The sequence below is a fragment of the Corvus hawaiiensis genome, chromosome 17 (assembly GCF_020740725.1).
Source record: "Corvus hawaiiensis isolate bCorHaw1 chromosome 17, bCorHaw1.pri.cur, whole genome shotgun sequence".
Classification (NCBI taxonomy): domain Eukaryota; kingdom Metazoa; phylum Chordata; class Aves; order Passeriformes; family Corvidae; genus Corvus; species Corvus hawaiiensis.
In genome coordinates, this window is record NC_063229.1 from 3,103,866 (window position 1) to 3,122,414 (window position 18,549).

At 39.6% G+C, this 18,549-nt stretch overlaps 1 protein-coding gene across 4 annotated transcripts in view; it reads right to left on the reverse strand.

Moving 5' to 3' along the window:
* Positions 1-18,549, reverse strand: part of ITCH (itchy E3 ubiquitin protein ligase) — a 59,785-nt gene that overhangs the window by 13,632 nt on the left and 27,604 nt on the right. For 3 of the 4 annotated variants that reach the window (XM_048321737.1, XM_048321735.1, XM_048321736.1), the window contains 11 exons: positions 16,806-16,944; positions 14,777-14,901; positions 13,410-13,547; positions 11,268-11,310; positions 8,757-8,926; positions 7,400-7,634; positions 6,079-6,174; positions 4,649-4,823; positions 3,707-3,773; positions 2,116-2,200; positions 494-622 (listed from right to left, as the gene is read on the reverse strand). In XM_048321737.1, coding sequence (XP_048177694.1) covers positions 494-622; positions 2,116-2,200; positions 3,707-3,773; positions 4,649-4,823; positions 6,079-6,174; positions 7,400-7,634; positions 8,757-8,926; positions 11,268-11,310; positions 13,410-13,547; positions 14,777-14,901; positions 16,806-16,944 — 1,402 coding nt within the window. The remainder of the gene's footprint in view (positions 1-493; positions 623-2,115; positions 2,201-3,706; positions 3,774-4,648; positions 4,824-6,078; positions 6,175-7,399; positions 7,635-8,756; positions 8,927-11,267; positions 11,311-13,409; positions 13,548-14,776; positions 14,902-16,805; positions 16,945-18,549) is intronic. The other variant, XM_048321738.1, reaches the window with a different exon arrangement.

Consider the following 18,549-nt stretch of genomic DNA (forward strand, 5'->3'; position numbering starts at 1 on the left):
AAAGAAAAAAATCTTCCTTTGTAAACTGTGGAATGCTTATCAGTACATTTAAAACACTACCTGATCATTAACTGTAAAAAAAGATTCTAACAATAAGGATGTGATGACATTCAGTTAACTTGGGAGGTAAATTCTGGTTTTGACCTCATTCTGGTTCCTAAGAAAATCAAAAAAAGAAAGGGTTGGGTCTCTTTAAAAAAGAGAGACTAGTAACTCTCAGGAAGGGATTTGGTCATCAACAGGACAGATGCAGCTTCTCCATTACTCTCAAATATCATTCACTATGTGGCAAGAAGGATTCTGCAGTGTTCGGAACTCTGCCTTCTTCAGGGACTTAGCAGTGAATGAAAAATCCCAGGTAATTAAGCAGCATTGCTCTATGTAAAACTTTCTGCCTAATAACGTAGTAAGAGGAAAAAAAAAAAAAGGTTTCGAAAATGATGTGTGCTAAACTTGACTTTTGAAAACTTAGTAAAATGTTAAGAACACTTACAGAGCTGACTTGCCCGTGCGGGGATCTATGTATGTAGTGGTTCTTCTATTGTGATCCACAAAGTAGGGAATTCCATCCACAGTAAATCGCATTTCCCAGCCCTCTGGCAAGGGCTTCTCATTTAACTGACTATGGATACAATAAAATACATGGTAACTGATCAACTTAATCTATTAAGTCAATCGAGTAATACCTGAGACATTAAGCATTTCGGAACATCTAGAAAATCTACGGATTGAGAAAGTTTCCATTTGGATTTATTTTGGCTTTTCCCCTGCTCCTAAATTTGCAGTCAGCTCTCCATTAGACCAAAATGACTGGTTAAGTAAACATTAGCTCATTTGCTTGCACTACCTTAAATAAAAGAAAAAAAAAAAAAACCCCTTCAGGGAAAAATGTAAGCAAGGTTTATTGTTTCCTTCACAAACAACAGAATTTTATCTTCTAACTACAAAGCTTTTACTCATAAACTGACATAATTTTAACAGGTAGCTTTTGGTACCTCATGTATAATCACAGCAGCCAAAAACATTTCAGAATGACAAAAATAAAAGAAAATGCAAATACTGATCATGTATAATTTTTTGACAACTCCAAACTCAGTTTTGCTATACACAAAAGTAGATCTCAGTATATTTGGAAGACCTGAGCAGTATCACTGTGACGTGCTCCCCAGTGACTTCCCTCCATAAACACCCTGTCCTGACTGTGCAGCCCAAACATGCTGTTGTTGGGCTGCTCCAAGAGTAACTGTTCTGCACAGCTGGCTGCTGCAGAGGTGAGTGGCTACAGCTGTTAGCCCTCTCACACAGCCTTGGCTGTCCCCCTTCCCCTCCTTCTCCACGGAGGACAGGTGAAGTTGCTTCACCAAACAGAGATTTTCAGCTCAAACAGCAGCTGGGACTGAAGACCCTTCACCCTCAACTTCCTGCCTCCATTCCTTACCTCAAAGACTCACAGTGACACAGAACTCCAGTGTTTCTAGTAGTGCCTCAAGCTCTCTGTCTCTTTTGTTCCTCCTTTTTTTAAAAGGTGTGAGGAAAAGATGCTGCAGTTTTTTGGGTCTGTCTTCTTTCTGTCTCCTGCCTATCCCTGGAACTGTCCCCAAGGCCAGGTTGGATGGGGCTTGGAGCAATCAGGCATAGTGGAAGGTGTCCCTGCCCATGGCAGGAGGGTGGAACGAGATGGGCTTTAAGGTCCCTTCCAACCCAAACCATTCTGTGATTCTGTGACTGTCTAGGAAACAACCAAAGTCTTATTCAAGACTCTCTGCACTATCCCATCATCATACAAAAGAAATCTCTCCTTCCTCCAATGATACAGGTGTTTAAACAAATGTCATTGATTACTTATGAAAAGCAGAAGCTGTCCTGGGGATTGAGCTTATTGCTTACTGTTGACCAAGGCTTTCCTGGTAACTGTAGTATAACAAAGTAATACTGTGACAGTTTCCTTTTTGGCTAATATCTCTTAATTTTTTATGAGCTCTCTGATGTTTGCATAGCACAATCCATGTGTCACCTGTGCACAGCAGTTCCTGGCTCACTCTGCTCTCACTGCTTGGCTACATTTCTGTTTCATTTACATTTTCATCATACATGAAGCTGCAACTGATTTCTTACCCCTGACTCCTGGGGTCTTCCCACTGAGTGATTCGTGTGTTGTGATTGACAAAATACACTCTGCCATTGCTATCAGTTCTCTTTTCTGAAAAGATGTAAAAGGAGAAAAAATTCAATTCCCCCTTTAATGTATTGCTGAGACTACATCAAATAAATAATACCAATCACCAGACCCTGCCATAGCCTCTCCTGTCCTCAGGTTTCTCTGTACCTCCTCTGACCCAACATATTTTAATAATAATTAAATAATAATAACAATCAAATAATCATTGACATTATTCCTTACTATGTCATTTATTTTTCAATTGTAGGAAAAATTAATTGAAAAAGGGAGAACTGTGAGCTGTTTTGTCCATAGGAAATTTCAACTGTGTCAAATATTGTGATGTGCCTGACAAGCAACACAGAAAGCAAACACAGAGGAGGGAACAGATGTACACAGAAGTATACAGAAGGTACCAGGGGGCTTCATGTTCAAATTATAGCAGGGAATAAAAAATGGGCAATGCAGTTTCCAAGAAAACCAATTTATATTTTCTCTCAGATGAACCATGGGCATACACCAACCTAACACAGCTTATAAGAAATGCCCTGGCTTGCTCTTCTGTACCATTCTGCAGCTCTTCATAACAATTTTACTCAGTGTTGCAAGAGAAATTACAAAAATGGGCCAAAATCTGACTACCACAAGTCAAAAGGTTCAGTTTCCAAGAGAAGTCTGTAAATAGGCATTTGCCTAAGAGCCTGACAGCAGAATTCCACACAATGTGGAGACTCAGTTTGCCATTTCCCGGACAATGCCAGCCTAAAGACTTTTCTTTGAAATGCTATATATGTAATGTACTAAGCACAAGTGTGGGGAACAACAGCTTTATGGCACGAAGTTGCATCAATACCATGATACAAAAAATCCAATAGTTCTGTTTGAAAAGCAGATGAGCCCAAATACCGAGGTCCAACTCTGCCAAGTAATTACTTGCTCCAAATTCCACAATTCTGAGAGCTTCGCCTACGTATCATAAAACTTGAATTTTTGTATCTGCTTGATAGTCACACCAGAAAGCAGTTTTACAGTTCTATGTTTTTATTACACCCCGACAAAATTTGTATTAATTGTAAATTCTCAACCCTGTAAAGTACAAGAACAAATTTATTCCAGGGGGAGGGCCAAGTCAAAAAGTGCTTAGTTGTCACTATAAAAGACATTTTCAGACCAACAAAACTGTTCAAGAGTTGTCTTGGAGAGAGAATTTGGCAGTTTGATTTAGAGAGGATTTGGAGGCTGATTTAGCAGGAACAGGATGGTAGGGGGGAATGAAAAACTCTCAAAAGGATGAGAGTGTTAAAGCAGCTATTACACTTGTTACCAGTGAACCAGAACACTTTATAGTTTCTAAACCACTTTGAAATGGAATATCCTAGTCAGGATTCTGTTTTAATAGCACATTTGATTAGATCTAATTTTAAAATATTTTTAATCCAGATTTTAATTTTTAAAAACTAGCCTAGAACAGCTGACAAATAATTTGGCAGAAGTATGCTTTAATGTTTAATTACACTGCATTACAAAACACATTCAAGTTAGTCCTACCCCATCCATGTGGCAGAGGGCCAAGAGGATCAAACTCTTTGTTCTGTGTGGATGAAAAATCCTGGTTCTGCAAGTTACACAAACAAATGAGGCATTAATGACTAGTCATTTGCTATCCAGATGTTCTACCATAGCCATCCCAGATTACTGAAGTAAATGCAGTTTTGTTAATGTTACACATAAGCAAAGATGCCAACTATTTCTTTTTCTTCACAGAGAAGGCCTGTTTTACTGACCTTGGCATGCTTAATTAACTACAGTGCCAAGAAATAATTACTCTTTGTTTAGTGCCCCTGCCTACGCAGGAGGAAATTAGTACAGTAGCACCCAAAACAATCAGAAAGCAAACCACTTCATTCCTGCACTCAGTACAGTTCTCCCTACCACCTCTTACAGGCTCCATTTTATTCTCACACATACACCAAATCAGAACTCACATCATTCTTGATGAGCATGAGTATCATGAGCTGGAGTGATTGAATGTCAGCTATTCATCACAGGCAGACAATGGATTTAAAATGCTGGAAGGATTATTTTCAATTTCCCTGCTCTAACATTCCCTGCACATAATTCATTTTACCCAGAGCAGAAATGGGTAAAAGCCTGTGAGCTTGCCTACCTCCCAGGTGTTTGGCCAGGGTAACACAAGATACAATACAAATAAATCAGCTTATTACTAAGCTGTAGTGTGTTTTGAACCAAAGGCTTTATCAATATTGTACATAAATTTTATCCAAGATATACTGAGGTGACAGATAAACCCCATGTGCTGCCTGCAAGGACATGAACTAATGTTACAATGAGCCCTCCCTGCCGTGCTACACACAAAGATATATCATAGAACATAACAGAGTCTGGTGCCTTCATAGGGAAAGGTCACCCACAAGCATGCCCAAACCCCAAAACCACCTCAATCCTCACAGTCACCCATGTATTCCTTACCCCATAGATAAACCTCTGGTTGAACTGCTGCATGGCTCCTTGGAGCTGGCTGCGCTGGAGCTGCCACTGCTCGTAATTGCGGACGGACTCCAGCGTTGGTCTCTGCCACGTCGTCGTTCTGGTGAAGTGGTCAACGTAATAAATCCTCCCCATGTTGTCAACTCGGCGCTCCCAGCTTGGGGAAAAAAGACAAGTCACAGTTACAGCAGGCAATTTAAGGGCTCAGAGGTGCTTGGAGGCCAGTGTGGTGGAAGGGAACAGAAAGCATGGGCTCATCAGCAGTTTCTTCTCCTTGCACCCTTTGGTAGAATTATGCAAGAGCTAGAATTGTTTTAGGAGAATCACTTTTTTTTGTTGCATGCTATACAAAGTCAGACTCATTCAATTTACTGTATTTTTAGGGTTTTTTGAAATAGTTTTCAACTAAACCACTGTCCATACTGTGCTGGCATCACTGCAGTTATCTCACCCAGCCTGTACCATAAATCTGCTGGTTTCTCCTAAAACTCATCAACCCCCCTGACATTTCAAGCTATTCAATGCAAGACTTCCTCACACTGATTTGGCAGAAAAGGAAGGTTTGGGCATTGGGTTTGGTGTTTTATTTTGGTTTGATTTTCTTTTGGTTTTTTTTTTTTTAATTTTCAGTTCATATCTGATCAGTACTACTCACAAAACTTGAAAGAAAACATTCCTATTCTAAGTAAGCTTAAGCAATACACAAGTTGATCTGTTCAAAGAGTTCAAAATAACTTGAAACATGACAGGTGGGCTCCATTTAGGAGACTGTCTGCCAGTTTTTGTTCTTTTAATACAAAGTTCTCTTTACTATCCCATATTTTCACTTTGTAATTCTTTCTTGTGTGTGAACTATTTAAAGATGAAAAAGTGCAACAGAACAACTCTTGTATTTTTCTTATATTGTTAAAAAATAAGAAACAGAAAAACTGTGAACTAACATCACTGGCTGTTCTGATGCCAAGAGCTGGAGAAGTTTAATAACCAAAGCTGGTTTCTTTGTGCATAGTAAATTGGCAGCTGGGAACCCTGAGACAAGATCAAAGGCCTGTGAAGAGTAACCTTGGGATAAGAAGTAACCAAGAGCATTCCTGCTCAAGCTGATAGTTACCTCACTCCCAAAATACTTTTCTGTGGTTTTGGTTCTCTTACTCTTGGGGGTGTCTACTGTCTTTAACTGACAGTCAGTAAAGATGCAGTTGCTTAATCTTTGACAGTAAATTTAGATTTGGTTGTTTTTGACATTCAACTCTTTTCCATATGTAATCCTTAGAGACAACCTGGAGCAACTATTTGCACTGGGTTCACATTTCTATTTACAAATATCCTTTCCAGCTTTAGCAAACTGTCAGGCAATTAATTCCTGAAAAACCCAGACACCTGAGATGATCATATGGCTGATCCTGGCTCACCTTGGAGGAAGAGGCTCTGGCCGATCCCACGTTGTTCTTTTTTCAACATGATCCACATAGTACACTCGACCATGCTGGTCTACTCTTTGCTCCCAACTGAAAATAGATCAAAGAGTTTAATCCTCCTCCAGATCAAACTAATCCAACCATGCATCTACAGCATAAAGATGAGAAACATTTGTTTTCATAAAATGCTTATTTCTAAACAAAATGCTTAAAACTAACCCTTGGCTCATGAGATGCACCAGAACGGTGTGCAACACACAGTGGTACCATTCCTCTAACAGTGATTCTATGTCAACTAAAATTTAAAAAAACATTGTACATGACTACCTTTCTGGGAAACTGAAGCTCAAATTCATGCTTATGTGTAACAATTTTAGCAAAATTTTGTACTCAATATCAAGCGTATCAATAACCTGTTGAACAGAACCAACTACAGATCATAATCCCCTTTTAGAGTATTTAGAGCATTAAATTAATACATGCACATTTTTCAGTGATCAAGTCTATGCAGAGATCACCATAAGGGCATTGCTCACATTTTCTGCATATGCAGCATTTGGGATAATGACTTACCCCTGTATTTGCATTAAATGTAACATCACACGGGGAAAAAAAGATGCTATTTGCTATTTCTGTTGAAATCAAAATGATAAAGCAATAACTGATGTTTTCAAGACCACTTTTTTATTTCCATTATCCTGTGAGGTAATTCAGACCTCTCCTACCTTTTGGTTCAACTACCTGCAATTTAAGGCAGCTATTTCATCAATTACACCACTCACATTGGGAAGTTTTCGTTTTCCCTCATTTAGAGAGTCCAGAAACTTTTTCACTGTTGTTTATTTAAAGTTGAGAGCTTTGAGGCAACAGGCCAGCTATCTCACAAATTCTACGTGTACCCAAAGCACAGCAGCATGTCCCTGCTACTCCCAGGAGCTGCAGTATGAAATCCAAATCTTCAAGACACGCTGCAGATTACGAACTGCAACAGCAGCTTTTCTTCTTCTTATCTGTACCAATATTTTCCTACCTGATTTTATTCTAATTTGAAGACAACAGGTTGTCACACTATTTTAAACCTGCGTTTCACTGACATGGGAATATATAATAAGTATCAAAAGTAGTTCTTTCCTTGAATGCTTGAAGACCGATCATGCAAAACAGTTATAAAACTCTCCAAATTCATATTGGGGGATTTTTGTCAGGCAGCAAAGGGCAGATGTTATCAATGGTTTGTTACACCTACTGTAAGTAAAATAAAGTAAAACCAGAAAAGTCAGCACACACAGGGAGAAAGAAGTCATTAAACCCATACCCAGGTGGAAGAGGACCTTGACTGGCTGTAGTCAGGGCCTGAGGTGGAGGATTTACTGGCTGGACTTGTCTCGACACTGGAGGAGTGGTGAGTGCAGGAGTGGCAGGAGCTGTGGTTGCGGCTGTTGCCCCCTCAGGGCTCTGCTCTGAAGGTGTATTTGAGGCTGTACCTGCCAGTGATCCTGCACTGGCCCCATCGCTTTCTGTGGACATGGATGAAGGACCATTTGCATTTGCTATGATGTCAGAGAGAGAAGAGAAAAAGCCTTGAACTGACATTTATCACCAATCTATTGTAGAAGTTATACATTACAAAAGCAAACCTGCAAGAACTGCTGTTTCCACAGCCACGTTTTGCTCTCATACAGAAACTAAACAGCAATTCTGTCTCACTGTAAAAATGCTTTAATCCAAGGACTGCCATCAACAGCACAATTTGGTATTTCTGATAAATATTTACCTTGTCTGCATTCTGTAAACATTAAATGATGATAAAAAACTACTTCCTTGTACTAATGAATTAATTCTTTTCCATTTATTATTTGGAATAATAGTTTAAGTGATGATAAGCATAAAATTTTCAAGAGAAGATTTGATATTGCATGGAAAGTAACAATCACAATGGGAGGGGAACACAGACATTCTTTAAATGTTTTCAGTTTTATCTTAATGTCATTTGGTGGGTGGGGTTAGAAATTGAACACAAGTCAAATCTTATTAACTAACTGCACTGGATTAATCTTTTAAAGTAATTACTGTATTGCAGGGCCCATCCAGACCCAGTATTTATCAATTGTAATAATGAGACTACCGAAACATTGCACTGTATGGGGGTAAAGGAATTACTCAAAAAACATCAAGTAACTTTTCAAAATTAGTGGCCTTCAAATAGTTTTTAAGTAACTAGATAAAAAAAATCTATCCATTTCAGCAGAGAAGAATAGTAAATGTTTTAAGTGCTGCAACTTCACAGAATCTAACTGGAATTGTAGAAACCAGTAACTCGTATCTCAGAACTCAATACTATCAACTTGAGACACTTCTGTGAGTCCTTCAATGGATTTCATGTCACCCTCAGTGGGTGCCTTAGTGCAGCAGCAGCAGCATTCACTTGTGTTCTCCTGGTCCCAGCTCCACCCTCTGTAGCACCATCACTGACTGCCACCACCTCTGAGCAGACATGGAAACAAGGAATTTCCAGTAACAGGAACAATGACTAAACAACACGTGCTGAATGCAAGCTAAAAACACTCCTTCAGAAATGACCTGCCAAAGAGTTTACCATCAAAAAGTGCAGTTAAACATCAGGAGCAGAAACAGTTACGTTCACTCAAGGAGTGCCCACCCCACGGACGTACCGGCTACCGATGGGGGTCTGCGGGGAGTGGGGGGCGGGGGCCTGGCAGGCCTGGGAGGTCTGGCAGGTTTGCAGTTTCCATTTGTGAGTAATGGAGAGTCACTGCCATTAACGGTCTTGTTTTCACTGGAAGCAGCATCCTCACAGCTTTCAAGGCCATTTGAGTTAGTCCTTTTGCAGGAAAAAACACAGAGAACTGTTCTAGTAGCGCATGGGTGACATGAAACTTTGCAAATCACAGAATCATGGAAGAGTTTGGGTTGGGACAAGCCTTAAAGCTCATCTCGTTCCAGCCCCCTTCCACTAGACCAGGTTGCTCCAAGCCCCATCCAGACTGGCCTGGGACACTTTCAGGGGGGTTGAAAATACACATGAAAGACACTAGAATGCTACAGTTACAACTAGGTGAGATTCTTAACACTCACAATAATTCCAAGCATCTTTACATCTGTAAAAACATACTCAGAGTTTATCTCCTGAGGTACTTGAAACCTCAACTGATGGAAAGGTGGTGAAATAGATGTATGTAACATCTGTCACCAAAATCTCCTCTTTCATTTCCCAATTCAATACCCTTGCCCTTAGGTCCAGGCTCTGGATTTTGCTGCTCAGCTATTTCTGCCCATGAGTCCCACTTGTCTCTAATAAGATGAGAAGCTGACTAAGGCCTGAGAACAGCCTGTATGCCTTTACTCCACAGGGCTGCCATATGCTCAGAACACACAAAATGATACAAGTTTTAGAAATCTTACTTATGCATGTCGCAGTATCGCACAGTGGTAGGGAGAAGAGAGATCCAGCAGGCAGGAATTGTGCAGCAAGATCGATTTCTTTAATTATTTTACAAACTCTTTTATAGACTTTTTTCTTCATAGTCTAATTGGTCAAAGGATCAGCCACCCCTTGGGGGTGATTGGCTAAAATCCTAAAACATCCATTGTCAAAATATTTTCCTACTGTACTATAAACAAAGCTTTGCAAGGTCACAGGTGTTCATAGCTTATAGAATTCTGCTAATATCTTCCATGAGAGAGAAAAATATCTCATGGGACTGGAAAGAAGCAAGAAAAATTCTTGCTAGCAGCATATTTGTATCCACAAATGCATACATAGATTTTCCCTGTAAACTCAATTCTGGAACAGGCTGAAGAATTTAGGACGAAGTTTTGACCAATAGCTATGAATATAAACTGCTCAACCTTACTAGACTTAAGAAACTACATAGCAGTACTGACCCATGCTGTGCTGTTCACTTACACCTAGCACAGTATTATTCTGATATATTTGTAGCTCCTTAAGCAAAGTTAGAGGTGTCTACATCTTTATTCTAAAGCATTTTGTTTTCAGAATATGTTGGGCAAAATAAAAAGGTTGTCAACTAAAATTCTAGTGGATTTACAGGTCAAGCACATAAGCCATCAGAAACAAAAGGTTACAGTTTCAATCCAGTACCTCTAAAATGACATTCCTTTAAATGTACAGAAACCCAGTAGGTAAGGCTAAGTAAATCATAAGTCATAAAGGCCCAAGTACAAACATGTTCACTTAACCTCAATATCATTGTCAAACACACGTTTGCTCTCTACCAGGTATGGTGCATGTAATTCTGAAAGTGGATCCAAATCATTAGTGACCTCAAGTCTGTAGGAAATTTAGCCCCAGTTTTTCAGCCGTTCCCCCTTGTTCTTTCACTACACACCCTTGTAGAAAGTCACTTTCCTGAGCATTTACATGATCCTCACAATGACAACCAAAAGCCACCTGGCTGATAACAAAACTAAATCATTACTATTGTTGTTGTTATTATCCTAATACACACTCAGGTATTCTGAATATCCAGGGATCTAAACATTCTTTCAAACACAAAAAGGAAGCAGAACAAAAACAAACTTTCATGGGAAGACTTCAGACAACACAGCCAAGAATACGAACTATTAAAAAAAAGTGAAATTTAGCTTGGCTACTCCAGATGTCATGCAGAGTGTTGTGCCCTGTACAGATCCCTAAAATACTCTTAGTACTGGGAACTAATTAAAGTAACATGGTGCTGAGCACACTCTTATCCTACCAGGCAGCAAGGTTCATAATCCGGTATCAGCCTTAACGCACTGTAAGAGCCAGACAGCTTTTGGGATCTTCTTAACAAAGCTAAACATAATTCTGATACCTCCATGCTACAAAGCCAACCAGTGTAAAAATAACCAGTGCCATTGGTTTGGGGTTTTTTAACTATAAATTTTACTTTGGGTAATCACTGGGAGAAGGATGAGGAACACAAAGGGAAAAAACGAAAAGATCAACCAGGTTTGGAGGCAAAACTGAGGCCAGACAATGGAGCTGAGCAACAGTTCAGTATTTTTGTTTAGGGCATGCTCAGATCTCGACAGATACTGCTGCAGGGCATATTCATAAATTTTTCATTGTCTTCTTTCCAAAACACACAATTCCTCTTTCAAAACTGTGAATACTAAAAGGCAGAATAAAAAAAAACAAAAGAGGAAAGAAGTCTTACCGTGTATCACTCTTTACTCTGGAGCTTTCACTCTGTGTAGGACCTTAAATACCAGGAAGAAAAAGACAACAGAATTAAAAGCAACACTCTGAATCATTTCCAAGTAAAACAGCAGCCTTTAATGCTCACACTTCTTTCAAGTGTGGAGGTGAGACACTATGTGCTGCTTATCTACTGTGTTTCAAAGCTGTACATGTTTTGCATGTCTCTATTTGTGTGTGTAAATACAATTTTTTTTCAACCACTGCCACTGTAATACTTCCACCTTACGGAAGATACAACAGGATCTCATTTGACTGTACGCATATTCCCAAACCCCCACACACAGAGTTTAGTAACACTGTCTTTCTAGCAGTATAAAGCAGTGTTCATTCTTTTACGTGGAGCTGGCTTTTCATATTCTCTCCCCTTCACTGATGACAGGCAGAGCAGAAAAGGCAAAAACTTCACTAAAATCTCCACTCTGGTTGGCTGGGGGCTTTGTTTTCTGCGGCTCTCTAGCCCAGACCCTTCCCCTTCTCAGTAAATTATTTAACATAAAGGCATTGAAGCAGGTACAAAATATGGCTGCACTCCAAAAGCATTACAGCAGCTCAGCCTAGATTTGCAAATGTTTTGCAACTACTTATTCAGCCGGCTTGGAAATATTTGCCTTTTGCGCCAGCATTTGCAAACCTTGGATATGCAGCACAGAACTGCTCATTTATGTACATAGCACCAATACTTTATTTCCATAGAGTTAAACAAATGTCATTAATAAAGAAATCAGTTCTCAGTTCTGATGGGAACTGTGGACAGATCTAGGCAAAGACAAGGATGTAGTCACAGAAAGGCTTAGGATAATGTGCTGTTAGTGGACTGTGCACGGAAGGAATTTAATCCCAGCACGAGAAATCTTAACTTAAAAGCAACTCTGTGAACAATGTGTTTGTCTGAAGTGCCTTTAGTCTGCACAATGTGCTAGACTACTTTAACATTTAAATCCTTCCTTACGTGCTCCAGTCCCCTGATTATCTGGGAACCTTTTGCTGAACTTGGGGCTTGCTATGTCGAGCCCAACCCTGTAAACAGTACTCAATTCCACTACCTGCATGACTTTTCCCACCTTTTTCTCAGTAGGTGAACTTTGGGAAATTGAAGAAAGCACAGATGAAAATCAAGTATTGCATAAGAGGTAAACTTGGTACTTTCACTTGGTATTTCTATCCCTACACCTCAGCCCTGCTCTGTAAGTCCCCCAAAATCCCAGCACTTGGCTTTTACTTACAAATAAAATTCTATACAATCAGTCTGTGCAATTGATCCTCTTAATAAAATGGAAAGGAAATGGACTAAAAGCTCTAAGAAATAATGGTGACAGAATTTGTGTATTGATTAAATTTTTCTGTGATACTTACATGAAATTTCAAAGCAACTTCTTCTAGGACTTTAAAAAACCCAGAAGCCTAGAACTTGCCAATTAAGTGCCCAGCTGGTCACTACACCAGACACTCTCTCATGCTGCTTTGTAGAAAAGTACCTCTTATCTAGTTCTACTTCTCAAAGTACAATATATCAGAAATGCTCCACTGCCTGTCCTGCTCCAAGGGAATTAAAATCACTTTTTTATTTCAGTGTAATTAGGTATTTTACATGTATTCAAGTTTTCAGTTTAAAAAACTGTACACACAACTACACAGAAAGTGGATCCCTCTCTGCAGCTCTCCACAGGGAACTAAACCTATGAATACATTTATTTAAATGAGCTATTTTAAGAAAAATTAATATAAACCCATGTCTCCTAGTAAGCAGAATACTTATTACTAGGATGATGATGAGATCAAACCAACTTTATATTTTTTTCTGTTTATGATGTTATTAAAATTCAGAGACGCTAGAGGCTTTCATTAATGTTTGGGCTCTCTAGGTAAAAGTTTGCAAAGTCCAGGAAATAAAGATGCTGATCTGGTTTTTGTTACAATAAGGCTGAAGGTCTGCCCTGTGAACTATGACTCCACCTCAAATAAAAATGCACGAGACTTCTGATCTCTATCAACAGAAAGTTACAGAAACTGCTGTTATTGGAATTATTTAAATTGTGTTAAAGCTTCCCCAAAAAAGGCTTTGCATAGCAGATACATCTAGATTTGGACTGAAAGTTACTTCTTGTACTTGAGGCTTCCCCATTGGTCAGGAGCTCGGGGTCGACCTGCATCCCATCCAGACAGACCGACAGATCTCCCACCACTTCTGCTGGCTCCCTGTCACCGACGAGGTGCAACGTCACCACTACCTGCTCCACTGGAAAAGAACACAGAACAAAGGGAGCTTATCTTACTACATGAGAAAAAAGGGCCTTTTATTCAAGAAGCCAATTGCAGATCTCAGTGATCAAGGGGGGAAAAAAACCCCAAACACCCCCCAGAACTACAGCTCTGCCTCTCCATTATTTTTTTGTGTGGTAAAAACTGAGCGTTTTCATGTATCATTAGAAAGTTATTGTTTCTACAAAAAGGGCAAAAACTGGACCATAATCTTGCTGCTGCCTAGAAAGGGTTATCATTACAGCAGAGATTGAGTCTCATATTTCTGCAGCAATTAATGCACCTGCCCTCAATATAGAGTTAGGAAGTGTAATTCACTTTATTCTTGATTAAGAGCAGATATAATTTCTGTCTTCGACTAAAAAGCTTCACATTTACCTAATGACATCCAGATTCACATTCAGAATGGGAACATTTTCCATCATATCCCCAGACCAATGGTATATTCAGGGTTTTCAGTGAAACAGAACTGTAAATAAATATTCTTGCTGAAAAGGTTTGAAACAAACCCCAGTGAGCTCCAATAGGTGCCTGGTGTCAGACAGCAAATGCACTGACCCAAGAGGATTTTCACCCAGCTTCAGCAGGACAGGCACTGCCAGGAGAGCAGCTCTCACTGCTGCCAGCATTCTCCATCTGCAACACCCGTGTGGGACAGCTGGGAAGCCAACACTTCTTTAAAGGACACCACAAAAGCAGGACAGCACAGAGCCCTGTGCTGCAGCCCCATGGGTGCTGTAATGGGTCTGTAGAACTCTGTATTTCTCCTTCAAGCTTCCCAGGATGCACATATTGCCCAAAGCCTAACTAGTTCTAAGATGAATGAAATAATACAATATATCCCTGTGGAACTACTTAGAACAAAAATAACTTTACATATTTCCTGTCTAGCACCAGAATCCCAACCATAGTTTTATTTTTTAAGCTATGTAAAAGGAAACTCTTCTCTTTAATTAGCCTTTCACTCCCTCTTGCACACACTAGCAAAGGAAAAAACATCTTGTTTTCAGGAACACTAAGGCAGCCTGTGTATAACCAAAAAAGATTACTCTGAAAAAGTAGGAGGAAGCTCATAAAAGCAACCTGTAGCACCAAAAGGAACCCTTAAGGGCCATTTCCAGAGGTGCACACAGCATTCATGTTCACTAACAGACAGTTTCTGAGGAACTCCATGGCATTCTGAGGTGCCCTCCATCTCAGACTTACATTTCATACTGTTGGATTTCAAAGTCTCATGAATATCCAGAGCAGCACTTCCCAGAAGGACATCAGACTTCAATGTTTGATGGCTCCAGACTCGGAAGTTTAATTTACTTACGGGAGTGACAATTCTGAAAAGAAAAAATTGAGCACTGTAAGGGCATTTGTTGGTGGGGAAGGGGATGAACTGAGCCATCTGCTTCCACTGTCACTTTAAGTTATTTAAAAACGAAGAAATAATGGTGGTAACATCAAACCATTTCCAATTATCACATTCTCATGTCATCTATATATGTCATGTCAATCAACACTGCTGCAAGACTCTTCATAGACAGAGTACATTCTTTATTATTACTATTTTAAGGAAAACATAGAAAAACTACCAGCAACTCCATAGTAATACACAGTAAGTTCCATAACAGCAACTTCAAAGTAATTTTTAATACTGACATTCTTTTTCTAGAAGGAACATTCTAACATTTCTATAGTTTTAAACTATTTTCATTTTGAGAAACAGGTACAAATGACTGCTTGTTTTCTCAGTGGAAAATTTCAGCTGTACACGGTTGATAAGTCCAGACTTTCACAGTCAGCAATCCCTTCAGAAGATCCACCTAACAAACTCTCTCCAAGGAAAGGAACCCCAAGAGGGTCCACCCTCATTTGCAGAAGCCATTACATCTTTCCTTTTCATCCTGAACCTGAATATAGGCAGCTGTGCCAAAATATTTCCTAAAAACCAATTCACTTCACTAAGCTCCATGTAGCTTTAGTGTAACCTTCAATGAAGTTGATATACATGGGGTGTCTCTGCTTAGCTCGTACTCAACAGAGGCAAAAATGGCCCATGTATTATTGTGTGGACTAGCACAGCACAAACCACAAACATTCCCAGTAAAAAAAGAAAGAGAAAAAGACAAGCTTTAAAAGGTAAAAGAAAATTCTGCTCTTCTAGACTTTTATGCATATAAAGTGCAAGATTTCCTTTTTCTTAATATATCTCAGTGCAAACTGAGGTAGTAAATAGTAGTAACTAAAACTTCATAATAACCTAAATTACAATAGAAGTACAGATTCAAAAAAGGTTTTCATCAGGCAATGTTCCAGGTGCTTCAAGAAGAATAATCTACAATTTAAGTACAAGCAAACCAGAGAATCACTGAATGGTTTGCATTGAAGGGACCTTAAAGCCCATCTCATTCCACCCCACTTTCCACTATCCCAGGTTGCTCCAAGCCCCGTCCAAGCTGGCCTCGGACACTGCCAGGGATCCAGGGGCAGCCACAGCTTCTCTGGGCACCCTGTGCCAGGGCCTAACCCACCCTCACAGGGAATAATTTCTTCCTAATATTCCATGTGACATGCCTTTCTGAAAAGTCCCTGTCCAGTGTGCAAGACTGACCTTTATCCCAGAGTTCCATGTGACATTAAGAGAAAACTAAATTTTATAGAACTTGTGTATCTTTTTTATTCATGCTTTACACTTCCTATCATTTCACAGCAGAAATACTGGGCCAAGCAAACATCAACAGCTGTATTCATCTTGAATTTGATGTTAGTTTCGTACTAACAAGTTGCACAAATCAACTGGGCATTTTGGATTTGTGCCTGAATTTAGAGGTGCACAAGACAGAGCCAACTATCTGTGTTATGGCATGGTACACCACAGTGGGACACAAAGAACAGCTACACTTTTCAGCCACAGAATTTCTGAAAACTATAACTTTAAATATGACAACAAAAATGTGCATGGGACCATCAGTTTTAATATTAAATTACCTTACTGTCCTTACTACTCACAGAATTAGAGCTCCTTTGATATGCCACACACATTAATACAAAATATAAGCACAAGCAGTGTAATAGTTTGTAAATACCTATTTTGGACTGTACTATAATTACTCCAGAAATTACACAAATCTTACCATCTCATGCAACATTCCACTCCTTGCTTAAAATAAAAACACAGCCTTCAAGCCCACTGTCAATTGCATTAATTTAGCTCAAATAAATTGGAAATTAAAACCAAACCTACACTGTAAGATGCTGTTTCCACTTTGGACTATTTGTATTGTTGCATTTTTCTGTCTTCTTTGACTGTCCATCTACTGAGACTTCCACATAAGGGCTAGGTCCAAACCATTTATTCTTTTCTTTTAGTTTTGCCGAAATAACTGTTAAGAAAGAAAAAAACCAGTAATTTACTCAGGAAGATGTCAATTGCAAAGAGTATTTTTCAGTTGTGTGCTTCAGTATCCAAGTATCGGGTCATTGATGCCTGACAATAACACTCAAGAAAAGAACCACATTAGATGAATAAAAACCATCTTGCATTCCAGCTCATTTATACAATGCCATAACTCACACAAATACCTAAAACAAGCAACAATACTTTTGCAACATCAGACACTCTAATTAATCTTAACCAGTGCAAGATCCACAGAAGTGCTTAGATGCTGAAAGCAGAAAATATCCCCTACAACCTTCTCCTGTCTATCGCCAGCCAAGAGAATTCCTAGAGTTTATTACATTGCTTGTTAAAAAGCTCAAAGCATGATCTGCCTCTCAAGGCACCATGGAAAATTGCCACAACTTCTCAGGAACAGAACATCAGTGAGAAAATTAATTTTGTGTAAAGTTTGCTGTAGCTAAGCAAGCTTACAGAAAAGCTGAATCCAAACCCTGAGTTCCAGTAACTACCTCCTGTTCCAGCAACAACAAATCTCTACAGGAGCTGCGGCTCAATTTTGGTGGGGAGAGGGTGTGCTGGGTGTTGACTGGGGTTTTTTTTGGTGTTTGGGGTTTTTTTTTAGCATTCAGCATTACTGACTGCAGCATTCCCATGTTTCCAAACAGCACTGTTTTGCTGCCTCCTTTAAGATGTGTGTCTACCGTGATGTTTGAATCCCGGCTGTTCTTGGATTCACTGGTGACACTGAACCCACAAAACAGTACTGAAGACAAAGATATTATCATTCCCAGTTGACCCCTGAATTCACTGTTCTAAGAAAGAACAACTTGCTCTTCTGTGTGTTTGTCACCCACCACAGCCTCACTACATCCTTAAAAAAGAGATGACTAATTCAGGCCCATCTGGCTAATCTCCCCAGATTCCCTTTATAGTCTATGCTCCTTCAGAGATTTAGAGAAGTAGCTTAGTATAAACTGCTCTGAACTGCTCCCAAGGAAAACTCCTTTTCTGTGTATTACAGACATCTCACAGAAATTAACTCATTAATTTTCACAAACATCTCTCCATCCTTCCCCTCCTGTCTCCAGGACTTCTATGCTATAGCACCTCATACCTCAACATCTCTCATTATCTCAACGACCTGCTTTGGAACAGCAGAAATCAGCAGATTTGTACCTACATTCAAGGTTTGTTCTTACCCAGACACCCTAAAATTTCATTTAAAACTAATGAGGGCAGCAGAATGGGGCACTGAGGGTAGGGCAGGTGGAAAGTAACACCAGCAACAGTTTGCTGCAGATCATGGCTGAACATCTACAGAAATTCAGACCTGAAATTCAAATATCTCAGTAGTCTCACTTCTAAACACTGAGGCATTTATTCAGCTTCACTGTCTTTGTGTGAGTCCCAGGGATAGCCTTAGACAGCAATCACCACTTCAATCCTTGGCTCTGCTCTCCATCCCTATGTGGAGGAGGTACTTCTGCGAAACCCTCTTCCAATTTCTCTCCCATATCAACCTGTAGGAACAAGATTTCTCTACAGCCTCACAGCCTACTGAGGAAACACAAGCTTGTGACCTCAGAGG